Below are 21,660 nucleotides of genomic sequence, written 5' to 3'. Positions count from 1 at the left end.
CAACTGTTGGTTCTGAGGGAAGCACCACCACACAGATTGAAAGTGCCTGTGCAAATTTGCACTTTGACAAAGCAGTGCCAGCCACAACAAACCTGAAATCCTGAAAGGATTTCTGTGCATTGAAGCTGTGTCAGTGCATTTAGGAGAAAAAGGGAGAAAAGCCATGGCTGCCACAGGGCCTAATGAACATCTTTTCCAGCAGGGCAACACACCAGAGATTTCATTCCTTTTGATGGGAGTCATGTAGGAAACAGACCAGTGCAGGAAAAAGAAACCTGAGAAGACAACATTATACTGTGACGTTCTGGAATCAACCATACTGTGATGTTCTGGAATCACCATTGTGTTAACAAAACTAAGTATCTTGAAAAATCTTTCTCTTTGGAAGGAGGATGTACCTTGTTCAGAAAAGCACAGGTGCTCTTCCAGCTGCCACAAAACCCATGTTTGCAGACTTGCTTTGATACCCACAATTTAACTTTCACTGACATCAGCACAAGCCTGATTATACACATGAAGGAAAAAGAGATATCCCAGAGGACAAACTGAGCTCCCAGTACCAAGGAATGAAAACAAACACCCACATTTAGTGCAGCCATGACATAAAAGGTATTCCTTGGGTTCTTTAAAATTCCTTAGAGCTAAAGGATCAAATTCAAGGGGAGTCTCTTACAACATACACGGTGAGACTCTAATATTTTTCCTCTACATTTTACATAAAAAATAAAAATCTCTCTTTACCTGTGGCTTTGGTTGAAAGGTTTCTATTGTAATTATACCTTGTGTATTCCAAGAAAGTTTTTACATCACTATTACTAGTCTAGAGAGGTACAAAGCTGCAGGTGCTTGCTGAAAAATAATAAAACCTTTATTAAAATTTCCAGATTTTGCAAAAGCATTTTGACTACATTCCAAATCTGCTTAAAATGTAATTAAATATTTACATTCATTCTCTAATAAGTATTGTAAGTAAATCAATACCCCAATTATCTTAAATTTTTGTGTGGTATTACAAAAATGTAGTAATTTTATAAATGCACAATTCTAATGAAAAAATAATGATCTTGAACTTTAAAAGAGCCCTTCATTTGGAGAGATGAAAGTGCTATACATTCTTTCATTCATTATGTCTTATGGCCCTTGTGTGATGTAGGTGCTATTATCATCATTTTACAGATGGGGAAACTGAAAGGCTAATTAACTTGTCCAATTTGCAACAATTTTAGCTGTAAACTTAGGGCATCCTATTGTACTTCAAGGCAAAACAGAACTCGGCTCATCTGTGATGAACATTTTCTAAAAATTCTTAAACTCCGTAAGCATTTAACTTACAGGAGAGAATATCTCACACAAGAGTTCAGAGTTGGCTTTGCATTGATGGTAGCTTTGAGCACCACAGAAATGTGCTGCCTAGAAGCAAACATCAGAGCACCAAGTTATTGTGAAGTATGTCACCAAGCTTCCCAGATAGTTATGGAGATGATGTGCATTTTTATTTGGTATTATTTGCCATTTGGCCGCGCATTTGTGCTTTAATTCCGTAGGACGTACCACACTGCAAACATTTCTACAAACAAACAGTGTTTGCTGACAAACTCATTCCCTCAGTTTACTTATGTGTTCCATGAATTTCTTGACTCGGTCAGGATCAACAGCATTTGCCCAATATCCTTCTTTCTTGAAATATGAACCAATTATTAGAGCATCTGCATCCAAGTAATTCCTCACATTCTCCAGAGTCACTCCGGACCCAACCAGCACAGGAATCTTCACAGCATGCTTAACCTCTGAGAAGAAAACAGAAAAATCAGGGTTAATTCCTGTCTTTGAAACTGTCTCCATAAAGACTCTAATTTGCATAGTTTTTCAACAGAAAAAAAAAATGTATTGAGAAATTTGTGATTGTGGTATTTATTACTTCAACTGCAGAATGAAACCGGTTCTCTAGAAAAAACACCTTTTGCTCTAAAGAGAAAAAAAAACCCTTACTTTTTACATACTGTTGTCTGGAATTATATTTGCTTGTATATTTGCTATATTTGCTTGTATGAAAGAGAGCAGGGATTATACAGGCACCACTGACTAGCTCAGCTAGTTTTTCCAGAAAGCAAAAGACAGAAAGAGAAGTGGTCTTTTATCAGTATGAGGAATGACAATGGAATAAAAAAGCCTCTTTATTTTTCCTATATGCAGTGTTACTTGCCCATCTGAGCTTTTACCTGGTTTCAAGAGGAGAAACAGACAAAAACAAGGCTCAAAATACAGTACTAGCTTTGGGAGGAGGAAAAAAAAGCCCAGTTCAAGAATTACTTAAGCATCCTTCTCATCATTTTATGTCAAACTGACCATCCAAAGAGTGACTCATAGGACTGGATGCTTCATCCCTCAGAGGAATGTTGTCAGCCATTATTTCTGACCTTTAAAAACATATAAATTGGCTTAATTAGTGATAAGCTGATGGTAAGGTAGTTATAGCTTGAGGTAACTAGGGAAAGCACACATGAAACAAATAAAACTCTGCTTCAAAACACTTTTTAAATGAAGTTTCATCAGAAGCCTAACTTATTAATTATGCTTCAGGGAAGACTAATTATTTATCACCTTCCTACTTCACTGAAGAAAGGGGATCAATTAAAATGTTCTTGAATCTCTTTTTAGGTCACATGCTCTACACCATTTTAAAAATATTTTAACACAAGAATAAAACCATTCAACAGAGCCCTTCCTGAAAATGTACAACAAATCAGATGGCTCATGCATATGTGATTAAAACTTAAGTTATTTCTTTGCATATTTGATATTCTTAGTCATTCTGCTTACAGCAACAAAATAATTAATTTCGAGTTACTTACAGCATTGTCATGAATATCCTGTTCTAAAAACCAGGACATTTATTTTAAATATTATTTTTAATTTATATAATATCTATATGCTCTTAGGAATATCCTATCTGCTTTACATCAATACCAGCACACAATTAAGGTGCATCTGACCAGAGATTTGTGGCAGTACTTGACTGAATCCCCACAGGAACCGGGCTCCAAGTCAATATTTGTTCTTACAAGTGCGTAAAGCACGTTAGCAGGGAGTTGTTTCATAATTATTTCACATCAGCAGGAAAAACAAAGAGCCAAATAATTAAACAGAGCAAGTTCATATGGGTCTGAGACAACAGCTCAGCCCTGCTGGGCAAAGGAAAAAACCCAGTGAAACCTGAGACTGATCTGAAACTCCAGCACAACCTAAAGCCTTCCAAAGTGGGAAGGCATCAAGTGCTGCTGTGATCTACACATGGCACACAGACTGCACACACATCTCCTGGGCTGGAGATCTATCCAGAATGACAGTGTGAAGAATGGCAAAGGGAGTGCTCAGTGTGCACTGAGATGTGTTACCTCATTAACTATGCTACAGATGCTACTTTTAAGTCCTTTCCAAGCACATCAGGGCCTAAAGTTGATTAGTAGAAGGTGATTTGTCTATTGGCTATGCTAATATAAATTTTAACCTATAAAAGAAAATAAAGCAACAGCAGTGAGATGTGTTTTTGTGTGGCAATGTTCAGTCACTGTCAAAATATCTCTAAACACAGAGCTCTGCTTCAAATCTCTCCGTTTTCCTGGCATTCTTTTTCTGACTTTTTTTTTTTGACACAGCGAGAAAAAGGAGCCAATTCTGTGATTTTACAGTAACAAGATGCTGAAGTTCACACGGATTTCTCTGTTCCTGTGGACTGTAACTAGAGGGCACTGTGCTCTTTCTTGTGGCAGCACAGCTGCACACAGGTCTTTAATAAAACCTAATGAAATCGTGCTTGGTTGCAAAGCACAATGAAAGCATTTGAACTATGGTATGCACAAGTTTCATGAAATAAAAGCCAAATGCTCCTAGCTTGAAAACAATGGCAAAGAGTGGTGTAAAAATAAGCACCACTGTGCCAATAACTTGCTCGACTACTCTTCCTTAACAGCTTTCTCATTGCAGTGATCACTGTACCATACACAACACTATGTTTATGGTAATGCTCCCCTCTTAACACGTTTTAGGTTTTTAATTCAAAGGACTTTTTCTCTGTCATTAAATTTAGGGCTTAAACAGGAGATGTGAGTGATCAGTACTTTTTCTATCTCGGAGGGTATCACACAGGCAGCAGCATCTATTTTGGCCATCAGAAGATGAGAGAGGGTGAGTCAGTCTTGAGGCCCCTTTTATGAACAGTAATTAAGGAGGTGACAGTCACAGCCAGCTGTTGGATTTCATTATGTACCTGTTTTCCACAGGTTACTCAGCTGAGACACTTTGTTTTGTTCAAAGAGATAACTGAGCAGTCATTATGCACAGCTTTGGTCACTCAAAATACAAACTGAATGCAAAGCAGGTATTTCAGCAGTTACAGCCAAAGAAAAAACCTGATGGGTTCACACATCCGACCAAAGAACATTCCACAAGGCAGCAAACTGGAACTTCTATAACCTCTTAGATGAAAAGAGAGTTTATTAATGATTTCAAAATGCTCAGCTATAATTCTTACTCCGTAACAACATGAAGCCTGATTTTTCAGACCTCGTACTCCATCGACCTCTGGTGCCCTGGAGTGCCCAGGCAGCCCTGGGGCAGAGCCTGGCAGCCTCCAGAAGGCAGCAACACAAACTGCAAACAAAACCTGACTGAATGCAGATCTCTGCCTTGACAGGGAAACACTTCCCACAGCCCAGCACAAATCAATCAATTCTGCACAAAGACAAAACCACTTCTATATTACTGCACAACAAAGCTGAAAAAGAGACATGACAAAAATCTCATCTGTCTCTCAGCTTTGCTTTCAAGAGCTGCGTTGCAGCGTGATGAAAGGTGCCCAATTGTATCACCGTAATACAGCACTGCCAAGGCTGCATAAATTCCTGAAATGCAAAATCTCACTCACATCAACACCAACTTTGTAGACTGTAGATCTGATCCCTTTTAAGAATCTCCTGACATAGATATGCCTAATTTGTCTTTTTTTTTTATACTGTGGCATTTTTAAGTTCTTCTCTTACCTGTTTTAAGACATCTTTCTCATGAGAGGGCCTGCTAACATCCAAAATGCTGTGATCTAAGCACAATAAACCCATGATCTGCACACTCCTGCTTTCATAACACAAATCCAAACACAGAATTAACGTGTACTTCATTACAGCTGCCAACTCTGATTCATTTTGTTCTTTGGACCCAGAAAGAGAAAGAGACAGGGACTGACAAGTTTGTTCACATGAAAGAAAAGCAGAAGCTATGGTTCTGTCTGGTTGGGGTCCTGTGACAAAAATGCCTCTAGGCCTACAGGTCAGGTTTTGCTCTCTGATGCAGTAAATCAATGGAGGTTGCCTGTGCATACATGAAAGCAGAATTTAACCTAGGATTTTGCCAAAAGACATATCAAATATTTTTTAAAGTTATTTGATCTGCAGATCTCTAAAGCAGGCATAGCTTCCACTATCACCTGTTCCATGTATCATTTCTAATTTGCTGTACCAAACGACCCAGCTGATTCAAGAGGCTGTGTTCACACCAAGCCATCATTTTCTTTTTACCATTGGTGACTGAGGCATAGCAATCTGTAATCTGGTTTTTTTTTTTAGCAAAAAGTTTAATGTGTATGAAATAACCATTTTGACAAGTTCAACATTCATTTTAAATGCTCTTAAGCATATGTGATATACATAAAGCCCTGAAAACACTGAATGATTTTATGTTGTTTCAAAAGATATAAAAATACAACACAAAAGAGACAAATAACCTGGACCTCAACAGGTTATCTCTGACAGGTAAAATATGTTTTTCATGCTGATCCCCTAATTTAAGTTGAATACAATACAGTGCACTGGAACTTCAAAACATGCCAAGTTACAGCATGTCAGGTAAAGTAAAACCTAAAAAAAATACACATTCTATTTTATGGAGTGAGACGTTCAAATTCAAGCCATTGATCTAAATTAAAAGTAGTGATGAAAACTAAATGTCCCCATGACAGAACTTTAATTCTAGCATGGGAGCAATACTGTTTCATGAACACAGCCCAAACTGATGCCAATATAAAAATATCAAGAATCATAGCACTTCTGCAAAGGTCAGAATTCATAGGTCAAATCAGTCTCCCTTGACAAAAGTCCACACTATTTAAAAATTATTTTGATGTTAATATCTTCCTGTCTACCAATGAATTTGTATTCTTTCTGAAAATCTTCCAAGCAGTACTTTCCCCGGTATTAATGTTGGGAATGTTGCCTTTTCAAAATGCCCCCTTTCTTGTAGGAATTCCATTTTCATTGTGAAAGATAAAAAACACTGAACTCTTCAATGGAAACATTTATGGCCGGCTAGATAGTTTAATATGGCTAGTTTCAGCATAGCTAGTTTTCTAGAATTATAAAGCAGCTTTTTCTTATATTAGGGTGTTTTACAAATGAAATAGTATTTTCTATCAGCCTCATTCAGTGTTATAAAGGCTTGGAATAATTGTCATTTTTGCCCTGCCAAGCTGTTGTATAGAAACATGCCACAGCCCATCTAAGTAACACCTCAAATAAAGCATTCTGATCAAATGAAACCCCAGGGTGAGAGTCCCTTGTCTCCCAGCGCTGCCCAGGCTGGGTGTCCCCGCTCACCTGGCAGCTGCCGGGGGTCGGTGGGGTGGCCGGTGGCCGTGCCGGTCAGCACCACGCCGTCGGCCAGGAACAGCTGGGCAGCGGCCGCCGTCTGGGCCACGCTGACATCGGCCGTCAAGGCGTGGGCACTGCGGGGACACAGCCTGTCACACACGTGGGACCCACGCCCTGCTCCCCGCCCTCCTGCCAGCACAACCCCCAGGGGCTGCTTTACCAGTGTCCAGCTTCACACTGGCAGTGACACTGCCACCCGAGCAGGAGTTCAAAACCAACCTTTGCCTTCACTGATCGGTGATTGCTCCGGGTCTCCTGGCTCTAGAGAGCGAGTGCTAAGTGTGCACCACCAAGTGTCAATTGAGACAGCTGCTTACATGTCAAGCACCTGTATTTCAGAAGTGTTGAGCACACAGAGCTCTCCGACTTCAAGTGGGAGTTGTGGATGTGCCCTCATTCAGAAATCAGATCCTGTTGCCTAGGGCAGCATCAACCACCTCCACAAGTCCAATAACAGAAAGTATAGTTAATACCTATGATATAACCACAGGAATCATCTTTCACAAGCATCAATTACACCTGCATCCCAGCTGTTCAACAGCAGGCTTTGATGTATGGGTGACACGCTTTGTCTGAAACCTATCGCAATAGCAGCTATTAATTTATGTGGTCCCAAACTTGGAAAGAATTCCAGCCATGGCTGATAGAACATCCAACACTGTTGGATTTTCTGTATTTAAATAGAATACAACAGCTATGGCAAATATGTTGCACTGCTGAGTGCTGATGGCACAAGAACAGTTTCTCCTCATTTAAAGAACAGGAGCATAGCAGCTCTCAGTGGCAGCTGCACTTTTCTACATCAAAAAGCTCAACCAAAAAGTCCTTCAGCATTTCCTTCTGAGCTTATGTTTCTGCCCGAAACAAGAACTTCTTTGCCTTTCTTAAAGGCCAACTCTTTGAAAAATGGAAAATATAATCCAAATATCAGTTGTCAAGACTAAGAATAAAAATGACATGATGCAATTTCATTTACAGAAAGTCTAATGCAGTGTATTTGCATTTATACATATACATAAAAAAATCATCAGAAAGAAACTTCTCTGAAAGGACCTGAAAAGCTTCATCTGACCACCACATTGCATTGTTTCCTTTCTCTTCTGAAATTTATTACCTGCTTATTATATATTTAAGATCTTCCAAACTTGATTATTCTCATGATGGCTCACATACTACACACAAACATTTTAATTAGGTTATTTAGCATGTATAATACATAGCACTTGAGCAGTTCTTCTGGGGGAAAAAAAAACAAATCCAAAGAGTGACATCTAAATAGCTGAAAGTACCATGTGACAGGTAAGACAAAGTATAAGCAGAAAAGAAACTGGATTTAGCTGTCATAAGTTCCTTCTTTTTGATAATCATAGAACATAACTCTTACATAGACAGCACTGATTTAAGTAGCAGGAATCAGTATTATTGGCAAGAAGAAGAAAGAGAAGAGCTTTTTTAAATGCCAAATTATGATCACTTGGATGCTTTTATATGGCAACTGCCTTCATAACTAAAAAACAACCGTGGATACCTAACTTTCAGAAACAAAACTTCTTTAAACATAAGAGACATTTACACATGCATACAATGTCTCAATACCAGATGCAAGGATTTCATAGCTGACATGCTGAAAACCTGAAGGTTAAACAACTACAAACTTCACAGATAGAGCAACTTGCAACTTACAGCTGCAAAGTTATTTTTAAATGTATCCCCTTATAGCACTGCAAGTCCATGCTTAAATAATAAACTTCTCCCTATATGATTAACTTTCAGGAAGGAAAATTGACATTAAAAAAAAAAATCAGAAAATGGAGAAAGATATAAGACCATGATTGCATTTATATTTACATAAAATTTTGCTTGTATTTACCTATGCTTCTTTTTGATATCAGCAAAAATCTGAATGTTGTCTGCTCCAATGTGTTTTCTGTATCGTAGCAGGTCACCTGCACAGGCATTTATAATCCCTTCATCAGCCACATGAGAAAACACAAACCCTTCAGCCCGGATAAAATCAAGACCTGAAAACAGTCAAAAGCAACATTTTAGCCCAAAACTGAGAAGTGGAAAAGAAAAACACTAAAACCAAATGAAAATTCATCTTACTGCCCTTCCTATTTGATCCCAACACAAATTGTTTCATGTGCTCTAGGACTAACCCACCTCACTTTGCCACATATTTTCCATTCTTTATTTTTGCCCCTATTCTGACTTCTTCCCATCTCACTGCTTTCAGATCCCATCTCTCCCACTGACCCCACCAGTTTTCCCCCATCCCCTGGTCCCCTTCTCTCCTCCTCAGCCCCTCAGTTTGTTCCTGTGTGGCTCAGAACAGGCAGCTGCACACCCTGCCCTGTCTGCTGCCACCATGGGCCAGACAGAGGAGTAGGTGGGTCAAAACACAGCTCTCTGTTCTGATGACGTGTTTTCTCTCCAAAGAGGGTCACTAACTTGCATTTTTCCAGGCTACAGACACAGAGGAATAGCACTGTCATCTTTCTTTAGGAAATTAGGCAAGAAAGCACAGCCCGAAACACATTATATGCAACCCATATGACTCCATCTGAATGGAGCATGTGTTTCCTACACAGCAGCACATCAACAAATTGCCTCTAGAGCTGTGCCAAAGGCTTAGGAAGAGTCAAAGCCATTCTACGCCAATCATCAATTCTGCCATGCCTTAGTAACATAGGTTCCACCATATTCATTAAGTTTTGTCACTAGGAAGTTTTTGTGGGATGGATACTGAACAGAAGATTATGAATTGTAATTGCTTCATGTGGGCCAGTCATTGACATCCAGGGCCCCCCTCCACAGGCTTGAAATATCTCTGTTGTAAGACTGAAGCCTTGGACCACAGAGCAATAAGCCCACCACAGCAGTGAGGCACAAGATTTAATTCTGACTCCCTTATTGCAATCCCCACTTCTCTCCTGTCTGTCATAGCCTTGGACTGTCACTTAAAACCTGCCTCTTTTACACAACTGTGTGAAAGCTCTGCACTCATCTTGTGCAGTTTTGCTGCTCTTCCAGTTTGCTTTGGAGGTGCCTTCCAAGCCCTTCTGAAGCTCTGCTACTGCTCCAGCTTTGGAGTCAGATGCACATTTAATTAGAGCTGACATCATACAAAGGAAAGCAATGCATGTGGAAACAGCCATCAAGAATGCAATCCTACCCACAACTGATTAGGCAACAGAGGCATTACCTTAGCACATTCCAGCTATAAACATAGATGATCTTGAAAATTTATTTACCAAATGACAAGGTGTCTGTTTATTTTAAAATTCCAGTTTCATTCCAAAAGCCCTGAAGTTGCAGAAACAGAAGCTTACGCCTGATAGAGAAGAGCCTGTATTGCTTAGCAACACAGACTCCAGCTCACAAGAAACATCACAGATGGATGCCAAATCAAATGCAAGCTGTCCTGTGCCTTGAGATTAGTGCAAAGCACGGAGTATTACCAGGATCCAAAGACAAGAGTGTGCCACAAGTACCATTGCAGGTGCTTGTAGACACTGGTGATAAACACAGTGCAAACAGCTATACTGAGATTTCTACATCTAGGAACAAAAGCTATAGCTTCTAATTACATCACCCAAGCTTGCAGTACAATTCAGAGTTATATAAGGATAATTATTTCTCTAATCATAAAACTGTGGATGAGCCTAGAGACATGACACCTTCACAGCAATTGAGGTTTAACTTGGGACATGAGCTATTCATTCAGTAATTTCATTTATTTGTTGATGCTTGGTTTGTGCTTCCTTAGTGCAGTAATATAAGACTTTCTGCTAAACATTGGATTGTACTTCGTTTAACAAGGCTGCACTCTCAATCTGGGTTTTTGGAGGCCATGAAAATACAATTTTTAACCAAGTGTAATAGGTGTAGGCACCATATCATTACCCTTCTGTTTTATGAAGCCATAATCAGATTCTGCTAATGAATTCATTTTTATGCTCATAAAATTGTGAGAATTATACTACTGCTTACTTTCACATTTGGCAAGTTGAAAAGTAATAGTCATTGAATAGTTAATAGAGAGTCCCATTTCTGACTTATATGGGAACAACACATTTTGTAGTTTCACTGGAAAACAAGAATAGGGAATATCCAATAAAAACTAATAAACAGAACCCTTAGAGGAGCATTGACTTTGTCTGCTGCTGATACTGGAGGCACAGTGTGTGTATGCTGCAAAAAGCTTCTCAGGACACTGTCTCGCAGCAGCTCCTGCCGTGCTCAGCATGGGCTGCGGGCTCAGGGGCAGGGTCTCCAGCAGCACTCCCAGCAGGATCCACAGCACTTCCTGCCTTTCACAGCACCTCTGGGTGCCCCCTGCTGCAGTTCTCAGCTGAGCTGCCTCCCCTCACCACTGCATTAATGTGGTGGCAGTTAAAAAGGACAGCAAAAACCATAGCACGCAGCTCTGCCTAATTCTGTCTTACCCTAAACAGTGTCATGGATGATAGCAAGTAAATTCCCACTCTGCTGGTACAGGAAAGGAATAGGCTCAGACAGCAAAGCTGTGCTTGCAAAAGACATGGAGAGATCTGGGATATGTCCTGACATGAAGCCTTGTTTATCAGCTATCAACTGTGTCATCATCACTGATGAAGACTGATCCAGAACTGGAATTTCAGTAACTTGATTCTTAAAGGAAAATGGGCAGCTTCAAGTAGAGAGGGCAGTTGGACTAGATGACTGTTTAAAGTCCTTTCCAACTGAACCATTTTTTTCTAAATTTATGAGATAAACTTAAAAATTGAGCCCTGATCCATGATGAGTGACCCAGGCTCACCCAGGCACAGGACTCTACAATCCTTGCTCAAGCTAGTTGAGCTCCTAGTCACACTGCAGACCTTTGGATTTCCCCCCACCCTTTACCAAATAAAATCACAACCTTCTCCCAGAGACCAGTTATAAATTCCCTGTGTGGTTCTCTTAACAGTTATTCCTACCAAAGACAGGGATCTCCACAGGGAAAATGAAATGACTGTATAGTATGTAGAAGATGCTACATATGGTTTGTAGCTGAAACACCTTCAGCAAGTTATTTTTGTAGTGACAGTATACAGGATTTGCTTTGTTAATAGCTACCCATCAGAATTTAATTGACATTAAAGTCACTACTAAGTTGCTACAGAAAAACTGTTTAAAGATTTGCTACCTACAAAGTAGTATCCACTTTACCATGGTTTTGCTTAAAGTGATTTTCTTTTTGCTTCCCTGTTCAGTGAACTTGAGACAATCATTTTTAGAGAAGTGCAATGAAATGCATTAAACACAAGCCCTTCCTGGTTGGTGTTCTACAGTTACAGAGGAAATAGTGCAGAACAGTAGTGGAGCTGAGTAAAACCCAAGCCCTCCAGGAATTCTCCCCTTCATTAATAATTGCAAAGAAGAGAAATACATTGTTCCCAGACCATATCCCTTATTTAGTGATGATTTTTTGCTACTCAGAGGATTGCTTTTAAAAATAGGCTATGTGCTATTTTTCTAAATACCTATGTACCTCCAGTGGCCCATATGCAGCAACCTCTAAAAACTAAAACTGATTTCTGTTACCATTTTTATTTGAGGTTTTCATATAAGTTCCAATGCAGCAATAAAAATTAGGTTCTCTCAATTTCTCAAGTGGCTAGATACTTTGAAAATAGCAACATCTGATTTTAAGGCTCACAAAACAAATGTCAGTTCAAAACACATCTATTAACGAGAATTTAAAGCTTTTAGAACATATTAGGCATAATTAAACCTGCCACTGCAGATAGGTTAGCCTACATGATTGTACCTGAAGTATGGCTTTCACTTAACATCAGCATCTTCTGCTTGGTTCTATAAAATTTGTACATGCAAAAAAGTGCATCCTTACCATAATGACAGTCAATTTGGGCAAAAACATGCATTAACTCTCAATTTGTGAATTTAGGAAGTACAGGCTTTCCATATTAAGCCAGCCTTCATCTTTACATCAGTGAGGGCTACATATGAAAAACTAAAATTGCTTCAGCAAACAGTAAGAGCAGGAAGCTTAGCCAAGACTAGGATTCATGCAATAAGGATAGATTAATTTATATTTAATTCCCCCAAAGGCAATTTAATTTTGAGTACTTTGGCTATCTATTCCTCAATTTTTGTCATTATATAAAAAGCTTCATTCTACTCATTCATTAAAAAAGACAACAAAAATTTAGTTTTCATGGACAACAGTAGCAGCAACAACATATGCTGAAACAGGATGCTTAACCACAGTGGGTTAAATCAATCCTCCCATATAATATAAGTGAAGTAAATAAGAGTTACACCACAGGTGGCTTTTGGACATGAGCAGATTTAAACTAATGATTACATTTAGACAGGTTTCACCTAGAAAGCTGTGGTGGCAGCCTTTAGCAGTCTCCAACTGAGGCAGTGCACAAGTACCATCCACTCTAATCAAGCAGGCATCTTTCTCAGAAGCCAACTGCTGCCTTTTCAGGCCACAGCAATACCTGAGGAGCCCTTTGCATTACCTGCAGCCAGAGCAATGGCTAGTGCCTGCTGGTTGGCAGCACACAGCACCTGGACACCCAGAGGGACACGGGGACAGCTCTGTCTCACGGCAGCACCGAGCACTGCCATGGCTGCGGTGACCTCCGGGCCCGGGCGCACCGTGTACGGCACGTCGTGCATGTTCTCCAGGATCAGCCCATCCTGGGGAAAGAGTGATAAAAAATATCATTGCACTGTACGAACGTGGCGAGTTCACCATCGTATATTGTGTACTGAGACACACAAGTGTAAAGGTTTTCCTTCAAAGGGAGGATTATCTACAGCAAGTTGTGTTGATGCATTTGATGCGCACAACCACTTATAAAAGTGCTTTCATCAACAGCATGGTATTTGCAGTGAAATCATGAAGAGAAATAAATGTGATTTTAATTATACATTCATCAATTTGGGTCCCTTTGATCCATCCTAAAATGTGAACTATAGGCAAATGAGTTAAATCTTATACCTCATTAAAAATAGTGTAAAGTCAAACTTCAATTATCCAAGGGGAATACAGGATATTGAGTATGTTCGGATAACGGAGGACTCTGAGATAATCAGGGCAATTTTCAATTCAATTAATGTCAGAAAATAAGCGTTACTTTAGATAAATAAAGGAATTTTTTTTTGTTTGACTATTATTGTGCCAAATGCCATATATGAACTAGTGATATTTCTCCCATTCTGTATTCAGAATTACTGGAAAGAAGATACTGCTATTTATTATCTATTACACCTCTCCATCCACACGGACATACTCTTAGCCAACAATGGAGTGAGAATAAAATACTCTGCTGATACAATTTGCACATTACCCGATGCCACACACATTTCTAATCATTGCATAGGCTACACCAAAAAGTTTGCAACAATTGCAGATAATACAAAATTTTGTTAAGGATTAATAACAAAAGTAGAGCCTTGAAACATATTCCATGCCTGGTATTTTGCATTAGCAGTAAGAAGATGAAAAGAAATCAGATATTTCTCACCAGCCTCATTCTAAAAATGCAAGAAGTTTAATAGACAAACTAATTGTAAATATAGCAAATAAATTCTGCCCTCTCTGGGGTTTTATCACACATCTTAATCCTTTAAAATGAGAGCTTTACCTTTCACAGAGATGGTAACTGAACAAGAATAGAAGGAACATTTTTGGGAAAAAGTACAATTAGAGATTAAATATAGCAGCTTGGTCTTTAATAACACAGACAATCGGGAAGGGGAAACAAAAAAAAGTTTCCTTTTAAAAAATCTTTTATATGTGACACTTCTCTAATCTTTGTTGTAATGTGGAAGCCCTTCCGGCAGTAAAAGATAAGACAGTATACAAAATAGTGCCAGCATTTAATGGCTGAATTATAGGCTATGGCACAAGCATCATAAATGAACACTCAACACAGAGGCTGGGGAAAAGTGAGAAGGAAATAATCCAGTAGAGCAACATGGTCAGTCCAAGCACACAACCTGCAAACATTCAATGCACCAGGGCACAGCTGCCCTCTCCAAATTACTGAACTGAGTAATTTAAATACAGCTGAGTATTTAAATACACAAAAGACATGCTACCTAAAAAGCAATGGGATACAACCTGTTAATGGAAAAGGTGACCTGATATGATGACAGGCCACATCAGACCTTTGCACTTTGTGATGCCATTCACCAACATATTTAATTACATAATTCCAGCCCAGGAAAACCTGAATTAAGCAAAGGAGCACCAGGTATGGCAACCAACCAAAACATCTGTACTTGACTTTGTGTGTCCAATTCAATATGCAACATCCACACGTCTGTACCTGTGATGGGAGGTAGCCATACGACCAAGATGACAACCTGTCCTAAGAAAACCACAAAAAAACCCACCATTTTTAGTCATTTTTTCTGGAGTTAGGTTAGGACTGCTCCAACAAACCTGAACTGACCAAATGGTCTTGGTACCTGATGCACAGCTACCGAATCCTTTGTGGTACCAACAGAAAGAAAAACCCTGCGCCTCTTTTTCTCACTAAGCCTCTTTGTCTCCATTAAGTCAGTCTCAGCAAGAATGCAAAGTTGGTCAGTAGTTGCATGTGGCAAAAGGACTAACATAGAACTATAATACTTTAACAAAGCAAATTCAAAAGAATGCAATAAACCATCAGAACTAGGTAATTCCTTGAGGCCAAAAAGCCTGGAAGCCCTTGGCTCAGAAATGCTCTACTTGGCAGACTTCAGCAAAATCTGGGTATCAGTGAAACACCAAGCTTATCATAAAGGCCAGGAACCAGGATCTGCAAACCAGCATCCCCAGGCTTCCAGGCAGTCAAGAATCGATCTCAAAAGGAAGAAAAGCAACTGGGAATGGGGCTTCAAAATGCTCAGCTCCTAAAGAGCCACACTAGTAGCCAAAAAAAAAAAAAAAAGCAAGAGAATAGGCTGGCAGAATTCCACAGTGAAACAGAGTTTTTCACAACTTGCTACTACTTTGACTGTTCTGGATTTGCATAAAGCAAATTATTCCATTAGCTACATTAATGAATTAATTCATTTAATAAGTTATAAAAACCCCTAGCCATAGTAATACACATAAAAAGTGTCTCATTAAATTCTAACTCAAAATGCAGGCATATGGGAGAATTGCAACAGTTCTCTCTCCTGCTTTAAATTTACTATATTCACTTTTCAGCAACTGCCTCTTCCTATAGCCTCAAGGTCCACAGTTACAGTGAATATTTTTGGTAGAACTTTAATAATGTGTTATTCTTTTGGTATCATCTGACTGTTCTTTTGCATATTATGCTTTGTTTAATTAAAAAGAGAACAACATATGTTCTGCAATACAGAAAACTGAATTACAGATGCATTAAGTCAAAGCTTTCTTTCATATTTTATATAAAAATATAACACCACAGATTTGTGTTTACTGAATTGATATGTATAGGAAATACACTTCAGTACTATCAGACAGCTAATTAAAATGGGGGAAAGAAAACAGTTATGCTAAATTAAAGTTCTTGGAACTTAAGCTTATGGTTTAGAAGCCTATGGAAACAGCTTCTGCATTATATCCTCCAAAGCAGGATTTACGTAGATAGTATGAGATAAAACTCTTGCAAGCACCTTCTGTGCTCCTTTTCTACTGAATGTTAAGATAATTTAAGTGTTGTTTATATGCAATAGCTGTATTATAAGTAATTTTCAAACAATATATTTCTGTTTTACTTTGAATGACTTCTGAAGTGCTACACATGAAGTGCCCTTTGTATCACAGTTAGCTACTGAAAAATAGGTTTTTTAATTAGCTCTCTAACCATATGAAAAATAGTTTTCTTAGCTGTATTCCACTTACAGAAATAACCTCTTAAAACACTTCAGCCTCACACATATGAGAGCAGGAAAGCCTCAAAACAGTAACAAACCACAACTGAGGTAACAACTGCCCAAATTTTAACTCAGCATATACCTAACTAACTTTTTCCCAGGGCAACTTTAACGCCAGTGTTTCTCCCCAGAGAAAGGCTTTACCTGCAAACACGTGCAGCTCAGTACACACCTCTCCAAGCTCATCAGCCCTACTCCTTCCTCCAGAAAGGGAGCAGGCCTTGCACCATCCCTGTTATTATCCAGGCTCAGGTGGGGACTAAGACAATGGCAGCAATTACCCCTCATGTGGCCCTTATAGAGGAAATCAGGTGCCTTTGCAGAGAATTTAATTGCTATTTGTAAGCACAGCTCTTAGCAACTTCTTTAAAAACTCACCTCCAGAGCAGTCACTACCTTAACAGAAGTAAGCTGCTATGTCATGTTCTCCTGCACTCTCTATAGGAGGTAGCTGTAGGCAGTCTGCTATTTTATTTTCCTGTAATACAGCTGAGATTTGAAATGTTAACCTCTGTAATCAAAGTGAAAGCTAACTTCATGTTTCTGTGTAGAGATACTACTTTGTTCTGTCTCCACTGTTATTAAAGTCTAAGTTGTGAACTCCAGTTATCATGGTAGTTATAAGAGCCATAGGCTTACCACTCTTTCATTTTTTAAACACATCAATGTAAAACATATACTAGTAACTGTTTTTAATGTCAGCTACTCCAGTAGCTACGGTTAGGAACAGTAACTAACAGTCAAGTGGGAATCTGTGCTCTATTTTCTAGTTACAAAATAAATGTCAGCCAGGCTGAATGGAATGTATAAAAGTTAACCTGAATAGATATATTTTGCCTCTTCCTTAAAGAAAAGCAGGTACAAATTGGAGGGATTATAATGCTTCATAGCTTGCTGCTTATAAAATCTTGTCTAGGGAATTTCATTGTTTAGCAACACACAAGTACAAAGCATATACATTTTGAGCACAGATGGCTTCCTAACTGAGCACTCACTTGTTTTCATTACTATGCTCTAATATGACAAATCTTTCATATTTATTATGTGAAGCTGTGAATGTGCCAGACAAGTCACCTTACTCTGAATATACCAGGATTTACTTCCAAGTGCAACACAGATGGAGTGAGCAAGACCATATACTTTATTTTTAAATATTAACACCGATTTGAACAATTTGAGACAATATGTAAACATCTAAATAGCAGCAAATGGTTATGTATCTTCTTAAAGGCTACTGTGGGCAGCATTTGGGAACACTGTCAGTACAAACATCCATGGGAAAAAAACCCTTTCTCTAGCTCTTCTTCCACAAGAAAAACAAACAGCTTAACAGCTCCTTTGGAATACTGAGCAAGAAACCCAAATAGACTCCCACTCCAGAATAGTTTGGCAGTAGTGACCTCTGTGTAAAAGCTGGGAAGCTCCTGAAAGCATCTATCATGAAAACTTTCATTTCTTTTAAAGTAGCACAAAGAACTAAAGAATTGAATTGCAGAAAGTGTTAAGCAACCTATTGATGTTTATGGAGGCTCTCCCGATCATCTCTGAGACTTATCCCCTTAACAAAGGATTTGTTTCTTATATTGCTCTAACTCTGCTCTGTTCTATTCTCTAACACTGAGCAGACCTTTAGAATGAAGACTGGTGTGGAAGTATATTGATGTTCCTGTGACTTCTACAGGAAAATGGGTTAATTATAACTCTAAGCCCTGAATTTGTCCAAATGTGTAGAGAAATTACTGCCTTCACCTCATGTGTCTCCCGACAGGTTTAAAGATATATTCAAGTTCAGAGACTGCAATGCACTTGCAGAAAAGGTAAACCAGTTAGAGCTGGAACTGCAGAATTCAGTGCAACTGTTGAAAAGACAAGGTATAAAAGCCAAATTGAAACTTTTTCTTAGTAGTGATTTTAAAGCTTATCTCAAAGCTGCTCCAGCTTTGTGCATGCCAACAGTGGCAGTAACTGCTTCTGTACCTTCCTTCACCTTCAGGAGTATTTGGTGTCTTCCCCCTGCTGTTGAAGGTTTCAAAGTGTAATTATTATGTAAGGAAATGAGCAAACATTGCTCCACTGCAATGTGGAGCAATGACTTCATGAGTTATAGATTATCTGTGCAAGCACTTCCTCTGGCACAGGAAGGCAGAGATTAGTGTTTGCCACTCTTCTGATGGAGATTGAATCACGTTATACTTCATGGTGATACTGCAACAACAAAATATAAAGGCACAGTACAGAATACAGTTATTGCACACCTGATCTTTCAGGAGGAATGAAAAGGAAGAAAACTCCCTTGTTCTGTTCGGTTTGCAGTCAGGGGCTATTCTAGCTGGGTGGACATCTCACATCTGGTTCACAGGTACTGAAACCCACCAGGTTAGCATCATTTTAGCCCAGTGCTGTTTATCCTTTCAATGATTCCATTCTCAGCATTCTTTCCTACTTTGGCCTTACCAGGGCTCTGCCCATAACCTACCTTTTGTGACTTGTCTTGCATTTTGACCGTGTTCTTCTATTCTTTAAACTAAGCTCTTGTATTCAATTTTGTTCTGTCTGTATAGTATCATTCTAATTTATAGATTAAAAATGTTTCAACCAACTTGTTAATAAAGTTTTTTTTTTTTTCTGAAAATAGCAGCTTGGAACAGTGACAGCTTGTTCACTGAAGACATTTTCAAACCTTGGACATTAGTACACCACCAGAAAATGCTCGTAATGCTGTGGGCAGGTCAAAGAAAAAGCACATCAACAACCCAAGACAAGGTGTAATGAAATGTTTAAAACATACCTGACCTTTCAAAAGGACATACACCCTGTTAAAATCTACTGACCTATGAAGATTACTACACCACTTTAGGTCCAACAGCAATTCTGACAGCAGTCTCTTCTTGCCTCTGGCTGAGAATGGCCTTTTGGGCAGGCTCTTCTGGACGTGCAAAGCAGGCATGTTTGCTGCCAGGGGCCTGGAGAGAGGCTTAGAGAGGGCAGAAAAGGACCTGAGCCTTTTTTTTTTTTCTTTAGATCCTGAACTCCCTGTGCTGTTTTGTTACCAACACAGCTGTGGGGTGATCCTGCACCCTCCCAGCTCCTGAGGTATGCAAGCAGTGTATCAGCTGTGCACATGGCATACCTCCATGACCTCAGGAAACCAGAGGCTTGGACAGAGCTAAAAATACAGCTGCTTGTCAGACTAGATTGATGAAGCATTCTACATTCTACAGCCAGAGACCTTGAATGCCAGCAGCAGCCCATATTTCTGGCCACTTTTTTTAACTCCTTAAATTGACTTGATTCATCCAACTTAAACAAAAACAACTTGAACAGTACAATTTGAATTTAAGCTTTTTCAATTGTTTTGGGTGCAAGTGATACTTATCTTAGGGTTTTTTTGAAATCCTGAAGGCCTACTTCCTATGGTGAAATAAACAACATGGATTTAAGCATCTCTAATCTATGAGCTTCAAGATGCTTTTGATGCATCTTGAGCTATAGGGTCAATTTAAAATTAAGGCTGTGCAGAAGTGGTTTTGTGCAATGGCCATCATAGCAAGAAAGATACCAAAACTTACAACTCCAGCATCCTTGTAAACTTCTGCCTCCAGACAAGCTTGATCAATGATCTGGGTCAATGGAAGAGAACTTCTTGGTGTCCCTGCAAGAATAATGCTGCTTACCCCAGGGCATGCACAAACCAAACCCACAGACAGTAACAGCTTTGGGTAGGTCATCCATGGGGACTGCACACTGAAACAGGGACATACAGGTCAAATTTGTTCAAAGCCTGCCCTATCTCCTTGTCACATGCCTTAGTGACATCTCTTTCCTTAGCTGAACTTGGCAGAGCTGCTGTACCCATTCAGCTCCTAAATCTAATTCACAAACTTGAGGAATGTCTGCTATAATCCCCTGTTGCACTAGGTCTGCTCTTAGCTTGCTATTCACATCCCTGTAATTTATCCTGCATTAGTGATGCTCCAGACAATACAACCCATGGGCAAGACTAACCTCTGTGTGAGCATAGAACACCTAGGCTAAGCACCAGTGAGTTAAAAACCAGTTAAAGCTGTCCTTAATCTGCAGGGTTGATTGTCTCTGATCTTCATGGCAGAAATACACACATACAGATTTTGTTGGAGTTCAATGAATTTGCATTAAGACCAAAGTCTCTTCTGATATTTGGGCTCCTAAGGTCAGGCAGTGGGAGTGTGCAGTGGGGACTGAGCTGAGCCCTGTGTCAGCTCTGCTGGCTGCCCTGATTTCCCAGCACAGGGTGAGCTGGCCGTACTGCCTGGGGGCTGCTTCTGGGAAAACGTGGGGCACCCTGAGCTCTGGGCATCAGCCTGTGGAGGGCGAGGTGGGCTGTCCTGACCAGCTCTGCCCACCCGGAGCTCCTGGAAAGGCGGACAAGGAGGCCAGGCTGGAACAGATCCTGCCTGTTGTGTGAGCTTCCCACTGCCTCTAAGGGCATGAGAGAGCTCTATCCAACCTCATCCTATCCCAGCGCCCATCTGTGCAACTCCCTAAGCCTTGCTTCTTGGAGCACAGACTCACCGAGCCCAAACGCTGCTTTCTCAGCTCAGGTCCCTGTGTGGAACTGTTTCCCGCCTATTTTACCTCTGAAACGGGGAGCGCCCAAACTTACGGCGCCTCATGCGGGGCCCGTGGCTGCGGTGAAGGGACAGCCGTCCAGGGGGACCGCAGCCGGGACAGGGGGTGACGCCGGCGACCCAGACCCGGTCCCGGTCCTGGCCCGGGTCCCGTCGGCCGTGCCGCCCGCCCGCCGCTTACCTGGCAGCGCTCCCACGTGCACCATCCCGACGACCGCCGCCTTGAGCCGCCCGAACAGCCCGGGCCGCTGCATGGCCCGCGGGGCGAGGAGGAGGGCGTCAGCGGAGCCGGGCCGGGCAAGCCATGGTGGCGGCCCCGCCTCCCGCCGGGGACCGGACAGGGACCGGGCCGGGAGCCAGGGCTCGGACCGAGTCCGGGACAGGATGCTCAGCCCCTCGGCCCGGCTCGGCTCGGCTCGGCTCGGCTCGGCTCGGCCCGGCCCGGCTCGGCTCGGTTC

At 40.5% G+C, this 21,660-nt stretch overlaps 1 protein-coding gene across 4 annotated transcripts; it reads right to left on the bottom strand.

Annotated features, from left to right (window-relative positions):
- Window positions 1-845: 845 nt before the first annotated feature.
- Window positions 846-21,534, bottom strand: LOC137481100 (uncharacterized protein F13E9.13, mitochondrial-like). 4 transcript variants are annotated; one of them, XR_011003327.1, is made up of 7 exons: window positions 21,384-21,534; window positions 20,165-20,247; window positions 13,214-13,394; window positions 8,569-8,719; window positions 6,645-6,772; window positions 3,396-4,901; window positions 1,584-1,787 (listed from the first exon to the last, which is right to left on the bottom strand). XR_011003327.1 is itself a non-coding variant. In XM_068202578.1 (6 exons), exons 1-6 carry the CDS (start codon window positions 21,454-21,456, stop codon window positions 1,597-1,599), a joined length of 807 nt encoding a protein of 268 aa, XP_068058679.1. In that variant the 5' UTR covers window positions 21,457-21,532; the 3' UTR covers window positions 846-1,596. The 4 variants fall into 4 exon arrangements, 3 of the variants coding, with proteins under 3 accessions (XP_068058679.1, XP_068058680.1, XP_068058681.1); XM_068202578.1 differs by lacking the exon at window positions 3,396-4,901 and having other exon boundaries at window positions 846-1,787; window positions 21,384-21,532; XM_068202579.1 differs by lacking the exons at window positions 3,396-4,901; window positions 21,384-21,534 and adding an exon at window positions 18,345-18,451 and having other exon boundaries at window positions 846-1,787.
- Window positions 21,535-21,660: the final 126 nt, after the last annotated feature.

The sequence above is a fragment of the Anomalospiza imberbis genome, chromosome 12, assembly GCF_031753505.1.
Source record: "Anomalospiza imberbis isolate Cuckoo-Finch-1a 21T00152 chromosome 12, ASM3175350v1, whole genome shotgun sequence".
NCBI lineage: Eukaryota > Metazoa > Chordata > Aves > Passeriformes > Viduidae > Anomalospiza > Anomalospiza imberbis.
The sequence above is the reverse complement of the archived record's forward strand: the minus strand, read 5'-3'. Positions and strand labels throughout refer to the sequence as shown.